This window comes from Centroberyx gerrardi, chromosome 9, assembly GCF_048128805.1.
Source record: "Centroberyx gerrardi isolate f3 chromosome 9, fCenGer3.hap1.cur.20231027, whole genome shotgun sequence".
Lineage (NCBI taxonomy): Eukaryota > Metazoa > Chordata > Actinopteri > Beryciformes > Berycidae > Centroberyx > Centroberyx gerrardi.
Window position 1 is genome coordinate 309,142 of NC_136005.1, and position 15,859 is coordinate 325,000.

Below are 15,859 nucleotides of genomic sequence, written 5' to 3' on the forward strand. Positions count from 1 at the left end.
TTATTCTACATCTGCTGGTCATTACAGAAACTTCCTAACTATAAAATCCAGTTCAGAGGGATATTTGAGGTTTTTGCCTTTACAGAACAAGGTTTCCTAACTGCGTTTAGGATTTTGAGCCGGTCTTTACTTCAAATAGGCATTTAGTTATTACAGAAGCGTCCTAACTTAAGAAAATCCTAATTTAGGGATCCTAACAGGACAGTACAGAACCTTTCTTAAATTCAAAATATTCCATTATATAACAGTTAAATATGACTATTAGACATTGAAGAGAGAGAGGAATGATTTCCTAAGTGAAGTTGAGATAGCACATTAAAGATAAGATAAGGTATGACCATGAGTTTCCTATCTTTGACATTTAAGATAGGATAGGACAAACACTTAGGATTTTTTTCTGTAATGAGGCCTGACCAATAAAATGGCATTAAATAAGTAAATAAACGTATCAGAGTTTCAGTGCAGTTTAGCAGGTTTCATGAAACTCAACATTTAAATAACCTTGGAAACTAACATTCAGATACACTCATAAAAAGCGCCGTGTTATTTTCAACACGTCTGTGTCTGTGTGTAATTTGGGAAAGTGTCTGTTGCTTTACATCCAGTAAAGTGTTTGGTCTCCTTTCTCTCGGCCACCTTGTGTTTTTAACTCGGACTGATCTCAGTCTCTGCCAGACAGCGACTCCACTTTCTCCTGTCTAAACATTTTAACACATACATGTTTTCTGTGCGTCCCGAGACTCAGGAGGATGAAGGACGGGACCGGGACCCCTCTCCCCTAGTCTGTCCTTTCTCTACTTTGATCTCTCCAATAAAGGCAAAAGTACCAAAAAAATATCTAAAGAGAAAGAAAACTAAGTTTTTCTCCAGAAAACTGTGTTGTGTTGAAAAAGTAACACAAATATGTGTTCCCATATGAAAAAGAACTATAGTAATCCTATAATACATTTTAGAAGGATATCACAAATATCACAGCTAAACTGTAAAATATCATCATCTACTGGTTAAAAGCTATAACAGGAAATCCTTCAGTAATACCATCGGAGAACAAAAAAAGTAAAGGGTAGGGTCAGTAAATTCAGTGAGGAATCTCACAGGAGCATCACAGTGAAAACACCATGAAGAGAAGATCAGAAGTGTTTCAGAGAATTTAAACAGAGGCGTCAGTGTGTCAGTAGTTGTCAGTTGCTGCCAGTAGTTGTCAGTAGTAGTAAGTAGTTGTCAGTAGTTGTCAGTTGACAGTTGCTGTGAGCAGTTGTCAGTTGTTGTCAGTTGTCAGTTGCTGTCAGTAGTTGTCAGTAGTTGTGAGTTGTCAGTAGTTGTCAGTTGCTGTCAGTAGTTGTCAGTTGTTGTCAGTTGTCAGTTGCTGTCAGTAGTTGTCAGTAGTTGTCAATTGTCAGTAGTTGTCAGTAGTTGTGAGTTGTCAGTAGTCTGTCTGTAACCCTGCTGCTGTGTGTTGAAGGACAGATCCTCCTCAGCTCGATGCCTTCATCATGGACAAAGCTCTGCTGGACTACGAAGTTTCCATCGACGCCGACTGCAAGCTGGCGACTGTAGGGAAACCCTTCGCCATCGAGGGTAAGGCTGAGTGTGTGTGTGTGTGTGTGTGTGTGTGTGTGTGTGTGTGTGTGTCTTCTTGTTGTGTGTATTCTGTTTTTCTGGCTTTTATCTACATTTCACTCCCTCTTGATTCTGATCTGTAATTGTTTAAATATATTTCATGATGTTTCATCATCAGCGACGCTGCAAGGTCACAACAAATAAGAGGAAAAACACATTTCCCTGCTGAGCGACAGTTTAGATACCGAGCTGACGGTCTCATGTCCCGTCTGGAACCGTGAGGAACTAAACCAGAACCCAGCTGCTGGTCAGAAGTGGGATTCAAACCCTCAACCCTTCAGACAGCAGAAATACAAGGTGTTGAGATTTATGTTGTTTATCAGGACGGAGTCCGAAACACAGCATGTCCAACACACTCCTACCAGGACAGCAGAGAACAATATGTAAACAAAGCTTCACCTGCTCACTTCTTATAGAACTGGAGCTGCATGTTGATGATGTTGATGATGACGCTTCGACCCAACAACACGGACAGAGAAAAGGGGAGGAGCTATATAAACCCACCTACACTGTGAAAATGATGAAAATAAACAAAATGTACAAGTCAAATATCAAATATTATAAGTATTGACTTTCACAGTAGGAACTCCTGGGCTTTGCCTTGGGAAGATTAAAGGAAACAAGTCAGGCTTCACTGGTCATTCAGCTTCAACTTCAGCTTCAACTTTATCATCTTGGGGAAATTTGGTTTGCCGCAGGTTTAAAATACTCATAAGAGCACATTAAACAACATGTAGTAAAGACATCACATAAATAAAACCAACAAATAACTAGATAGATAGACAACAGAATAGAGTCAGTCCCTCTATACTGAAGTATTAAAAGCGTTTGAGAAAGTCCCAGTCGGAGAAAAGTGCGACAGTATAAAGTGACGAGAAGAAGAAAACCAGCTCACATTACATTAACAGATTCAGTCTGTTTATGGCCAGCGGGACGAAACATTTGTTTTGGTTTCGGTCTTCCTGAATCCTGAATCCTGAATCCTGAATCCTGAATCCTGAAGGAAGGAGACTCAGACTGAAGAGGAAGATCAGATCAGGTCAGATCGGAACTCTACTTTAATTTAAAGGATCAGGCTGGTGTTTTTAATGCATTTCTTACCGTCAACAAATCCTATGAAAATAACAAAATCAGCGATGAATTTGTTTTGCTAACAAGTCTGGTCCATGTAGCGGTGCCCAGTGCAGCCTCATGTCCCAGCAGCCATAGAACTGCATTGTATTAAAAACTATTAAACCCCGTCACAGAGCCATGCTGCTGCTCTGCAGCATATTTCATCATCACGATGCACCGGGCCGGACGACTTTTTCCTCAAACGACTTAATAAGCCGACCGTAAACACGTTTTCCATCTCGGGAAAGTAGTTCCGTAGCACAGAAAATAGTCCCCGGCGTAATGAGGAATTTGTTCCCATTTGAATTTGATTTGGTAATAACTACAACAGCCTGACTTTTCATGGCAACAGTTAGCGATTTTTAAAATGTAAACTATGTCTTTGTGAGCTGTATTTAAAGGTTTTTAGCTTACAATTGGAGCCAATGACTTCCGGGTTGACGGATAAAAACAGTACGTGGGAAGTCAGAAAGTAACGGGAGGAGAGCAAACGCATTGTTGATGTTGTTATTTTCATAGGATTTGTTGACGATAAAAAAGCCGTATCCTTTAACCCTTTATACTCCTATACCCTTTATACTAATATGTTTCATATCCCTAAAATCTGCACAACCAAGCTAAAAGGCTATGTAAATCAATAAACCATAATAACTGGAAAAATTATTGAATTTCTGTCATAAATTAAAAGAATTCAAAAATCTGACGTTTTTTCACCAAATGTTGCTAAATAAACACACCAAACATATTTATCCAAAGCAATTGTAAATGTAATGAACATGAACAAAATATTTCTCAACACTTATTTGAACTATGTACATCTTTTAGTTTTTGAGATATGCTCATATTTGTGAGCAGAGTGCAAAGGTGTTTCTGCACTCTCGCCCCTCCCACCCGGCGACGAGGATGACCGATGTCTGAAGACAGCGGCCGGCTCTCTGCTGCCTCTCTGACTGAGAGAGAAACATTAGTAACATCGGTTACACTGCTAATGTTTCTCAGTCATCAGTCGTCTTCTCAGCTGGGCTGGGAGGGTCAGGCGCAGCTGAGAGCGGCGCTCGGCGGCTTGGAAGAGCCGTTTGGGAATGTCGAGCGTCGCATGTTGACGCCATCAGATCGCGACACGGGCGTGGTACAACGTGATGACGTTATCAATGACATATACGGTAATGGTGCAATATTTGATCTCTAGAACATACCTTATCCACAACTCAATAGATTTTACCTTGTAACTTGACATACAACTTTACAACTTTACCCAGTTCGTTTAGACAGTGAAAAAACATGTGTGTCCAAACAGCATAATGCAAATTAGGCCGCGGGCAGCCGATTCGAGTTTAAAGGGTTAAGCTCTAGTTTAGTTTAAACTCTAGTTTAATGTCAGTTCTAGTTTAATTTAAACTCCAGTTTAATTTAAACTCTAGTGTAACATTCAGGCAGCATGCAAAACCCAGCTGCTGTAATGAGGAACAGTCTTCAGTCTATCTTCAGTTCATCAGTTTGGTGGAACGTTCCTTTAATTCACGTTTCCTAATTTTCAGCGCTGACCTCCAGCTGACCTCGCTCACTTTAACACTAATGAGGTTTTGTTCAATTAAACTTCCTGTCGTCCAGAATAATTATTCAGCTTCACTCCAACTCTCTCTCTCTCTATCTGTCTATCTCTCTCTCTCTCTCTCTCTCTCTCAATTTCAATTCAATTCAATTTGCTTTATTGGCATGAATGTCATAACAACAAAATTACCAAAGTGTCTCAGGACAGTCAACAAAAGGATCCAACTGATCTAACAACAGAGTAAACAGAGGATACATTACTGAATAAGACAGAATCAGTTCTGCTAGTAAAATAAATCATAGAATACTGATAAGATACTGACAAAGCAAGAACAGTATTAAAATAATAATTTAGTATTTGTACTAGTATTATAATACTACAAATTATTACAATATTATTAACAATGAGTACAGTGTTAGAATAATGTAATACAACAATAGGTCAAGATGGTCATTCTGGGCCGTCCCTCACTCTGTGACATCAGTCACATGTTGACCCTGCTGCCTGTCCCGCTCCAGCAGGACCTGCTGCCTGTCCCGCTCCCAGCTAGACCTGCTGCCTGTCCCGCTCCCAGCGGGACCTGCTGCCTGTCCCGCTCCCAGCTAGACCTGCTGCCTGTCCCGCTCCCAGCAGGACCTGCTGCCTGTCCCGCTCCCAGCGGGACCTGCTGCCTGTCCCGCTCCCAGCTAGACCTGCTGCCTGTCCCGCTCCAGCAGGACCTGCTGCCTGTCCCGCTCCCAGCTAGACCTGCTGCCTGTCCCGCTCCAGCAGGACCTGCTGCCTGTCCCGCTCCAGCAGGACCTGCTGCCTGTCCCGCTCCCAGCTAGACCTGCTGCCTGTCCCGCTCCAGCAGGACCTGCTGCCTGTCCCGCTCCCAGCAGGACCTGCTGCCTGTCCCGCTCCAGCAGGACCTGCTGCCTGTCCCGCTCCCAGCAGGACCTGCTGCCTGTCCCGCTCCCAGCAGGACCTGCTGCCTGTCCCGCTCCCAGCAGGACCTGCTGCCTGTCCCGCTCCAGCTAGACCTGCTGCCTGTCCCGCTCCCAGCAGGACCTGCTGCCTGTCCCGCTCCAGCTAGACCTGCTGCCTGTCCCGCTCCCAGCAGGACCTGCTGCCTGTCCCACTCCCAGCAGGACCTGCTGCCTGTCCCGCTCCAGTTTCATTCAGTTTAGTGAAGTTGGGGATTAATAATTCAAATTTCTGAAAGTATTCTGCTCTAATTAGATTATTATTGTCACATTTCAAGAGGATGTGCATCTCTCTCTCTCTCTCACACACACACACACACACACACACACACACACAGTCTTATTTTTACAATGGATGTGCTGAGCTCTTACCTTTTTCCATTTATTCTCTCTTACAACCCATATTCCCCTTACACACACACACACACACACACACACACACACACACACACACACACACACACACACACGTCTTGGCTGTGTTCCAATCTCAGGACTCCAATATCCAAAAATCTCATTTACAAAATTTTATTAAAACCTTCAAAGAGGCGCATTACCAGGAGGAGGAGGAGGAGGACGAGGAGGAGGAGGAAGATGAGGAAGAGGAAGAGAAGGAGGAGCAGGAAGAGGAGGAGGTAGAGGAGGAGGAGGAAGAGGAGGAAGAGGAGGAGGAGGAGGGAGAGGAAGAGGAGGAGGAGCAGGAAGAGGAGGAGGGAGAGGAGGAAGAGGAAGAGGAGGAGGAGGAGGGAGAGGAGGAAGAGGAAGAGGAGGAGGAGGAGGGAGAGGAGGAGGAAGAGGAGGAGGAGCAGGAAGAGGAGGAGGGAGAGGAGGAGGAGGAAGAGGATGAGGAAGAGGAGGAAGAGTAGGAGACAACAACAATTATTATTATCTTTTTTTATACAGCAGAGTGTGTGTTCGTCTACAACACAAAACCAAAAAATCTATGAATGACACACACACACACGCCACAAACACACACACACACACACACACACACACCACAAACACACACACACACACACATACACACCACAAACATACACACACACACACACTTGGCCTACATGAAGTTTGGAATGGAACCAACAGTCTAGCGGCTCAAACTGGCAGCGAGCCGGAGGAGGAAATCTGTAAAGGAAGGGGTGGACGGGGTATTAAAGGACGGGGTATTAAAGGACGGGGTTACAGGGATGGGGTATTAAAGGACGGGGTTACAGGGACGGGGTATTAAAGGACGGGGTATTAAAGGACAGGGTTTACAGGGATGGGGTATTAAGGGACGGGGTATTAAAGGACGGGGTTTACAGGGATGGGGTATTAAGGGACCGGGTATTAAAGGACGGGGTTACAGGGACGGGGTATTAAAGGACGGGGTATTAAAGGACGGGGTTTAAAGGGACAGGGTATTAAGGGACCGGGTATTAAAGGACGGGGTTTACAGGGATGGGGTATTAAAGGACAGGGTTACAGGGACGGGGTATTAAAGGACGGGGTTTACAGGGATGGGGTATTAAAGGACGGGGTTTACAGGGATGGGATATTAAAGGACAGGGTTTAAAGGGACGGGGTATTAAAGGACGGGGTTTACAGGGATGGGGTATTAAGGGACCGGGTATTAAAGGATGGGGTTTACAGGGATGGTGTATTAAGGGACCGGGTATTAAAGGACGGGGTTACAGGGACGGGGTATTAAAGGACGGGGTATTAAAGGACGGGGTTTAAAGGGACAGGGTATTAAGGGACCGGGTATTAAAGGATGGGGTTTACAGGGATGGGGTATTAAAGGACAGGGTTACAGGGACGGGGTATTAAAGGACGGGGTTTACAGGGATGGGGTATTAAAGGACGGGGTTTACAGGGATGGGATATTAAAGGACAGGGTTTAAAGGGACAGGGTATTAAAGGAAGGGGTTTACAGGGATGGGGTATTAAAGGAAGGGGTTTAATGGGACGGGGTATTAAAGGACGGGGTATTAAAGGATGGGGTTTAAAGGGACGGGGTATTAAAGGACAGGGTATTAATGGACGGGGTTTACAGGGAAGGGGTATTAAAGGATGGGGTTTAAAGGGACAGGCTATTAAGGATGAGGTTTAAAGGGACGGGGTATTAAAAGACAGGGTTTAAAGGGACGGGGTATTAAAGGACGGGGTATTAAAGGACGGGGTCTTAAGGGACAGGGTATTAAAGGACGGGGTTTACAGGGACGGGGTATTAAAGGAAGGGGTTTACAGGGACAGGGTATTAAAGGACGGGGTTTAAAGGGACGGGGTATTAAAGGACAGGGTATTAAAGGACGGGGTTTAAAGGGACAGGCTATTAAAGGATGGGGTTTAAAGGGACGGGCTATTAAAGGATGGGGTTTAAAGGGACGGGCTATTAAAGGAAGGGGTTTACAGGTACAGGGTATTAAAGGAAGGGGTTTACAGGGACGGGGTATTAAAGGACGGGGTTTAAAGGGACGGGGTATTAAAGGACGGGGTTTAAAGGGACGGGGTATTAAAGGACGGGGTTTAAAGGGACGAGGTATTAAAGGACGGGGTTTACAGGGACAGGGTATTAAAGGAACGGGGTATTAAAGGACAGGGTATTAAAGGACGGGGTTTAAAGGGATGGGGTATTAAAGGATGGGGTTTAAAGGAACGGGCTATTAAAGAAAGGGGTTTACAGGGACGGGGTATTAAAGGACGGGGTTTACAGGGACGGGGAATTAAAGGACGGGGTTTAAAGGGACGGGCTATTAAAGGAAGGGGTTTAAAGGGATGGGGTATTAAAGGACGGGGTTTAAAGGGACAGGGTATTAAAGGACGGGGTATTAAAAGACGGGGTTTAAAGGGACGGGGTATTAAAGGACGGGGTTTAAAGGGACATGGAATAAAGGGACGGGGTTTAAAGGGACGGGGTATTAAAGGACGGGGTTTAAAGGGACATGGAATAAAGGAAGGGGTTTAAAGGGACGGGGTATTAAAGGAAGGGGTTTAAAGGGACAGTCTTCGTCTCGCTCGGCCGGACCTTCATCCACAGCTCTGTGCAGTCTGGCAGAGCACATTGTGGTTGTGGGATGGGGAAAAAAAACACACTGGGTTGTTTTTTATTCTTAAACCAATTACACTTGTTGGGGGCGGGGCTTAAGCCAAGGTGCCATAATGGTGCCTTTGAAAACAGTTTTCAGGGGGGAAACGTGGAGGAACATGTACATGAGAGGACAATGTTGTGAAAACGGACGAATCGTTCCAGATGTTCCAGTTGTGTCGTCTATTGGACAAGAGTTTTAAAAATGAACAAACACAGTTTGGCAGTTGGTGTCCCTAAATTCTGCCTGACTTGCATTATTGATCCATTTGCATCGTAATTGTATTTTTGCTGTGGTTGAAGAATTTATATCAAAGTCAAACAGGCAAGCATAACATACATAAAGGGGTTTAAATTCAAATACAGTTGGACATGAGATTCCTGCATGACAGAAGGCAAAACTGTGTCATTTTATTGTGTCATTCGCTGCTTCTGTAAACATCCAATCACAGCAAACCCAAAAACAAATTAGTCTCAGATGGTGCGAACGAGGCTGATTATGATGATTATGATTATGATTATTAACGAGGCTGATTATGATTATGATTATTAACGAGGCTGATTATGATTATTAACGAGGCTGATTATGATTATGATTATTAACGGGGCTGATTATGATTATTAACGAGGCTGATTATGATTATGATTATTAACTAGGCTGATTATGATTATGATTATTAACGAGGCTGATTATGATGACACTACAGTTGTGAACTCAAACGGTCTTGAAATACATTTCCGAGTCTTGGCTGTCCGACTGAGTCTAGATCGAGTAAAATTGCTGTCAATTCAAAGACGAGACCAAGACCCTTTACATGCAGTCTGGAGCCGGTCCGGTCCGGTCCAAGCCAGTCCGGTCTGGTCCGGTCCGGCTGAGTGCGATCCGCTTCAGTCAGGTCCGGTCTATTATAGATCTGTTTCATGCTCTGAATACCAGGGTGACGTAATGAATAAAAGAATAATTTGAGCACCACATAGCTGCCACTTCAATTTTTAAACCTACATGTGGTTCAAAGTCTCGACACCTTGCAGTGAATCTGACTCCGCCTTGATGTGAAACATTAATAAATACCAAGAGATTTAACTAAAATTTGGTTAGAGAGACGCTCCTGTAACCCAAATGTCTCAGGTTCAATCCCGTCAGCAGCCGCATGTCCTGCTGAAGTGTCCCTGAGCAAGACGCTGAACCCAAACCTAGAGAGTGTCAGCTGAATGCTGGAATGTCTCCAAACAAAATGCCATGAAATAATTAAAGGTCCCATATTATGAAAAACATGTTTTTCCTTGCCCATACACATACTTTAGTCATCCTTCAACCTAACAACCCACATAATGTGAGAAGTGAATGCCTCTGCATTGTTGCCCCAGCCTCCTTCCTGGGAAAACATGTGCTTCTACAAGCCGTTTTGATTTGGCTCCCCTTGTGACGTCCCAAGGGGAGCAATTTGCATACGCCGACCTCCAAGGTGGATAACCACTCCCACTCCCCTCTGCTCCTCTGTGCGCTTTCGGCCGCCGTTGTTTTACTTCGCTACTACAGCTTAGAAGATATCAAAAGCAAGAGCAAAACATGCTAAATGTTGCGTTGTTGGCTTCAAGGATGAACACAAAGCTCTACATTGCCTCCCAGCATCGGAAGATAAAAAGATTGTTTTTACGATAACGTTCTGACTACAGTAAACTTAGTCCAAATGCGCATGTTTGTGCTAACCGCTTTACCTCGGCTTCGTAAACAAGTGTCAATATAAAGCAGGATTTACATCAAAACTGCTCCTGAAAGATGGATTTATCCCAACTGGATGTGGCCCAACAGCAAATGTGCAATCGGTAAGTGTCGCCACTTTGTGATAATATTTACAGTTGGGTACAGTCAGCTGGGCTTGACAACATGTCCCGCTTTGCTAACGTGTGTAAAGTTATGTTCCATTTGCGACATTGTTTTCATGTTTATTTTTTAATACAGTCTATGGTGCTTTGTTGCTAAATCAGTTGCCTTGTCTGGAGAGATGTGTCCACTAACGTAGCTTGAGAATGAGAAATGGATACGGTAGTTTATGGTATTTCAGTCCGATTAGCATCGGGTAACGTTAGTGATTTAGCTCCAGTCCCGATGAGAAAGCGTTTGATGCGGGCCTGTGAATACGAGGAAGCCTGTTGGCCACAACGACAACAGTTAACAGTCGTCTAGTTAACCAGGTCCCGAAAGGACAAACGTACTATGATCGAGGTTAGGGGCTAGTGCCGTTAGCGGCGTGCTAATCTGCTAATCCTCTGGCTCACTTTGCGGACACATCTCTTTACTAGACAGTCGCACCTGTAACGTGGCAAAACTCGAACAGTACTTTGTTTATCGGGGACTCTGGTCTCCGCGAACATTTCACTCCTAATGCCAAATGAATGGAAGGAAGTTACTGGCTGATGACATGTAACATTTCATGTTCTGTCTTTGCATCTAGTCTGGTAACTCTAGTCTTGTAATCAGCTGGGGTTGTGGCAAAAAATAACTATAAAACCTGAACAACGAGACAACTGCTACCTTTCTCGAGGTTGTAATGTCCTATTTCTCTTGAGCCTGTGTTTAGAATCAACTACATAGTAATTATTGAGGCTGTAGTTTGTGGTAATGTTACTGGATTGCAGTATATTGTAAGGCATAGGTATTACTCATGATGCAATATCCTAAAAAATATTTGAGATAATTGGTTGCATTAAACATTGCTATTCCCTGCTATGAGGCCAGCACATCTCAGACAGTCATTAAATAAATATACAAATGTTATAACAAAGTATAAACTATAGTATAAAATAATTTATGAATCAAAATTGCACATTTTGCTACTTGCCAGTGTCAGGCCACACTAGTATGCAATGTATATTCTTTTGTAATGGAACAACTGATGACTTCTGTGTTTCTGTTACTCCACAGATTACGTCGATGAGTTGATGGACCTCATCTTTGATCAAGTCTTCCAGGACCCTGCACCTTATGTGAGCCTGGTTTTGAAGATCCCCATCCCAGAAGACCCGTGCGCCCAGTCTGACAGGCCAGCCAAGGAGGACGTCATTGCAGCCACGTGTCTCGGTTCAATCAAGAGGCAGTCTGAACCCGACGCAGCTGGCAGCATCAGGGAGCTCACAGCTGCACAGCACCACACACACTGGTATCACTACTCTGACCCTGAGACCTAGAAAGCCCCGGCACTAGCTGACAAAGGATCTGTAGGCTAGACACTGAGAGGAAGGTACACATACTGTCAATATATTTCATTTGAATACTCAGTCTCTTCTTTTGTTGTTTTGGTTATCTGGCATGAGGTCAGGTTGTAGTTGAGTGTTTTCCATGAATACATAACAGATAACTAAAAACATCAAATTATAAATCATTTTGGTGATTGATACTGCACTGCTTTACTACACTGCAGTAATGCTACAGTGGAACACTCCCCTGTGTAAACTCACAGATGTAGATTTTGTAACATAACAGCAGCCCATTATGGTCCTGCAGCAGTGTTATGTTTCTACATGTGCCTTTTTTATGCTTTTTCTACAATAAAATAATTGTATTCTGTATGAACAGTCAGTGTAGTGGTTACTTATTGGTTTCACATTTAATTTACATGGGTGTGTAAAGGGAAAAATGTATATAATCCCACACACACTGTCTACACTTATATGGTGCTTTATTACATTTCAATGACTGAAATGTAATAAAGCACCATGCAAGTGTAGACAGTGTATGGGATTATATTACTTATTCAGTAACTTTTGTCCGATGCCCCTGTCACTAAAAGACTTTTAAGTGTGCTAAAGTTTTTTCTACATGGATGTGTAATAAAGTATAACAACACAGTTATTTTACTCAAATTTATTGTCATGTAAAGTATTATCCAAAGTCACATGTTCAAATCAATTCATGCACAGAATGCATAAAAGAAACTTACTGCTCTATACCTCTAAGCTGTAAGGGCCCATAGTCTGTTTTATAAATGTTCATTACATTCTGTAGTGAGAACACATTCAGACATACAGGCTGCAGACCAGGATGATCCACATGCATGTAGGTGGATCCTGAAGCTGATTCATTCTTCTGGTAACCTATGGAATGAGAAAGGGTAACTTATTGAATTTTGCAAGCTTTATAAGAACATTACACTGACAATTACGTTTATCTATATTATATGTTTATTATTTAGCACAGACAATTTAGAGTAGATGTGAGTACTGTACAAATTAATGTACAGGACAAACAAAGGTGTCAACTCTAAAAGAGGTAAGATGTTATGTACAGGGGGAATGAGCAGCAGGCCTCCATGAGATGCAATGTTTGAATATTTCAGCTACAGTTCTAAAACTGTTGAGCTGTAGCTGAATAACACTGGCATAAATTAATCAGTCATATGTCCAAATGTTAGACAGCATGGGACATAACCATATGTTTGCCGGTGTCGTGACTATATTTGTATCCCCTGAAGATGGGTTCTTCTTTTGCGTCTTCACATCAATTTGATGTAATTGAACGTAATAACTACATAATGTCTGGTGTGGATTTGTTTCCTATCGCTAGCCAGTACAACGGCTATTGTAAGACACTTCATGGAATAACATTACAGCAGCTATCCAAGTAGCCAGCTAAAAGCTACCGACACCTACTGTGTTGACGAGCTTACTAGACAACCTCAAACCACCGGCACCGGTGAACGTCAGGCTAAAAATGAATCAAACAAACCATGCGGTACAGTTACCGTGCGAGACACTCCGGCCGGTAACGTTAGATATTGTTTTTATGGGATATAAATTTGTCCACATAGCCGCCGCAACCACATACACACGCACGGTGAGAAAGTACGAACAACACACTGAAATTTCAACCTACCGTTCAGAGACATCCTGCTGTAACGTGTCTGTAACTTCAGCAGCTGCCTCCTCTTGTTCGGTTGACAGATTCCTTCTCAAACATGTTCTGTCACGGAGGTTTCTTCTACAAGGAGCTGCCATGTTAGTTTTGGAGTTTTTCCACATCTGCACCCTCCCCCCTCACCCAGCCGATCAGACGGCCAATCAGAACAGCGCATAGTTAATGAGGGGAGAAACAGAGAGGATGGAGAGGCCCCACAGAGCCTGGATTTGTGTGTTTTTTTGCAACAGAATTCATAACCTTATTTTAAAGAGCACTGAGAAATGTTTTAAACAGCTAAAAAGAGCATAATATGGGACCTTTAAACTAATTACACTGGAATTTAACAGACTTCTTGACTTGCTGTGTTTCCTGACTGGTTTAAACACCTTAAACTTCACCTCTACTTACACTATGGAAAAGGATGATGGTCTGACCTTTAACTGCCTTCCTATTGGTTGCTTGTAATGTTAATCCAAGCGTCCAAAACATCAGCTGGATGTTGAAGCCAAACTGAAGCAGCAGCAGTTCCTCCAAACCTCCAACTCCATGAAGTCAACGGACCACAAACCAACTTCTGATAAAATATAAAGTCAAGACATTTTCTCCACCAGAGGTTTTGGTCTCAGCAGCTAATTTCACTTCTTCTACTGTGTGTCCTTATGGAGATTTTCAAAATAACTGTCATTAACAGATATAACAGATAAAACACAGGGTTGTTTTCCTAGTGATTGACAGGTCGACGATTACGGGCCAATAGCAGGCGGAGCTGCGGCTCTGTGGACGACCCAAACTCCGCCCCCTCCACCTTGGCTCCGCCCTCTGCCTCTCTTTCGCTGCTCCGCCTCCAAAAACTTTCAACATGGCGGCGACCGTAAACACAATCTGCAGCTTCAAACCTTCAGAAGACGATGGAGGAAGAAACTCACTGCTCCGTCTGGTACAGTCTGTGTTGATCGGCAGTAGAAACTGATTCTACTGTTGACTTTACTGGTCTGTCTGGATGAGAGTCGCAGAAAGACTCAAATGTAAATGTGATGCAGAATCTGCCCAAACTGGTGAGAAATGTCCATGTTGTCCTTCAGGAAGCTCAGTGAATTATTCAGCCTCAGCGGTCCCATCAGCCTGTCGTCCTGCTGGTTCTGTCAGTCTGCCAGCTGATAAAGGTCAGAGTCACACCAGACAGGAACAGATTCTACATGTCAGGATCTCAGTAACCAGACTACAGCTGTGACTGTAATCCATACAGTTACTGGAAAGTTCCATGTGTTTTTAAATTATTCAATGGAGTTTTAAAGATTTCATGAAACTGACTCAGCACATAAACGACTACAGAAACTTTAAGTTGGAGAAACACCAAATATTCACTGTATTACTATTCTGTGCTGTAAGGTATTTCCATGCTACACCCAGGAAAAGGGGGTTCCTTCAGGGTTCTTAGGAAGTGTTGCGGTTCTATATAGAACCATAAGAACCATAACCAGCACCATAAAGGGTTCTGCTGTGGTACAAGCCTAAAGATCTATTTGCTGGTGCTGTATAGAACCCTTTTTGTTAAGAGTGTATTGTTTCTGTGTGTGTGTGTGTGTGTGTGTGTGTGTGTGTGTGTGCAGGTTATGGGATCGGGCTTCCTCAGAACTCTCCTCTCTCCTCCAACGTGTCGGAGTTCATCAGCAGGTACAAGTCAGACGGATACATGGACCTACTGCACGACAAGTGGTACAAGGTGGTTCCCTGTGGGAAGAGGGTGTTCGCTGTCACCGAGGTCAGTGTGTGTGTGTGTGTTTGTGTGTGTGTTTGTGTGTGTGAGAGAGAGAGAGGGAGAAAGAGAGATAAGATCATCAGATGAAACCTTATTGATCCTGTGGGGAAATTAGGTTGTTGCAGCAGCAAATAGTGATAGGATACAACAAGATAAAAGACAAATAAAAACTAAAACAGTGAAAAACAATAAAGCAATAAAATGTAAATGTAGAATGTAAATAATTGTTTGGTTACATAACATGTTAACTGTGTTGGTGGGAAGTATGGGGCAGGAGTTTGTTTATTCATGTAGACTCAAGCACTTGGAAACTTACGACATGCGACCTTGTTTCTGTAGACTTACTCAGCTGAACGTGAGCTTTATTCTGAGCGTAACGACGCGGCGCTGCGGCTTCGTTACTCTGAGTGTAACGATGCAGCGCTGCAGCTTCGTTACTCTGAGCGTAACGACGCAGCGCTGCAGCTTCGTTACTCTGAGCGTAACGAAGCTGCGCTGCATCGTTACTCTGAGCGAAACGACGCAGCGCTGCAGCTGCGTTATGCTCAGAGTAACGAAGCTGCAGCGCTGCGTCGTTACTGAGCGTAACGACGCAGCGCTGCGGCTTCGTTACTCTGAGCGTAACGAAGCTGCGCTGCATCGTTACTGAGCGAAACGACGCGGCGCTGCGGCTTCGTTACTCTGAGCGAAACGACGCGGCGCTGCGGCTTCGTTACTCTGAGCGAAACGACGCGGCGCTGCGGCTTCGTTACTCTGAGCGAAACGACGCGGCGCTGCAGCTTCGTTACTCTGAGCGTAACGAAGCTGCGCTGCATCGTTACTGAGCGAAACGACGCGGCGCTGCGGCTTCGTTACTCTGAGCGTACCGACGCAGCGCTGCAGC

At 43.9% G+C, this 15,859-nt stretch overlaps 1 protein-coding gene across 1 annotated transcript in view; it reads left to right on the forward strand.

Annotated features, from left to right (window-relative positions):
- Positions 1–15,859, forward strand: part of grin3bb (glutamate receptor, ionotropic, N-methyl-D-aspartate 3Bb) — a 110,860-nt gene that overhangs the window by 85,794 nt on the left and 9,207 nt on the right. The window contains exons 5-6 of the mRNA XM_078285810.1: positions 1,463–1,578; positions 14,828–14,979. Of these exons, the coding sequence (XP_078141936.1) occupies positions 1,463–1,578; positions 14,828–14,979 (268 nt within the window). The remainder of the gene's footprint in view (positions 1–1,462; positions 1,579–14,827; positions 14,980–15,859) is intronic.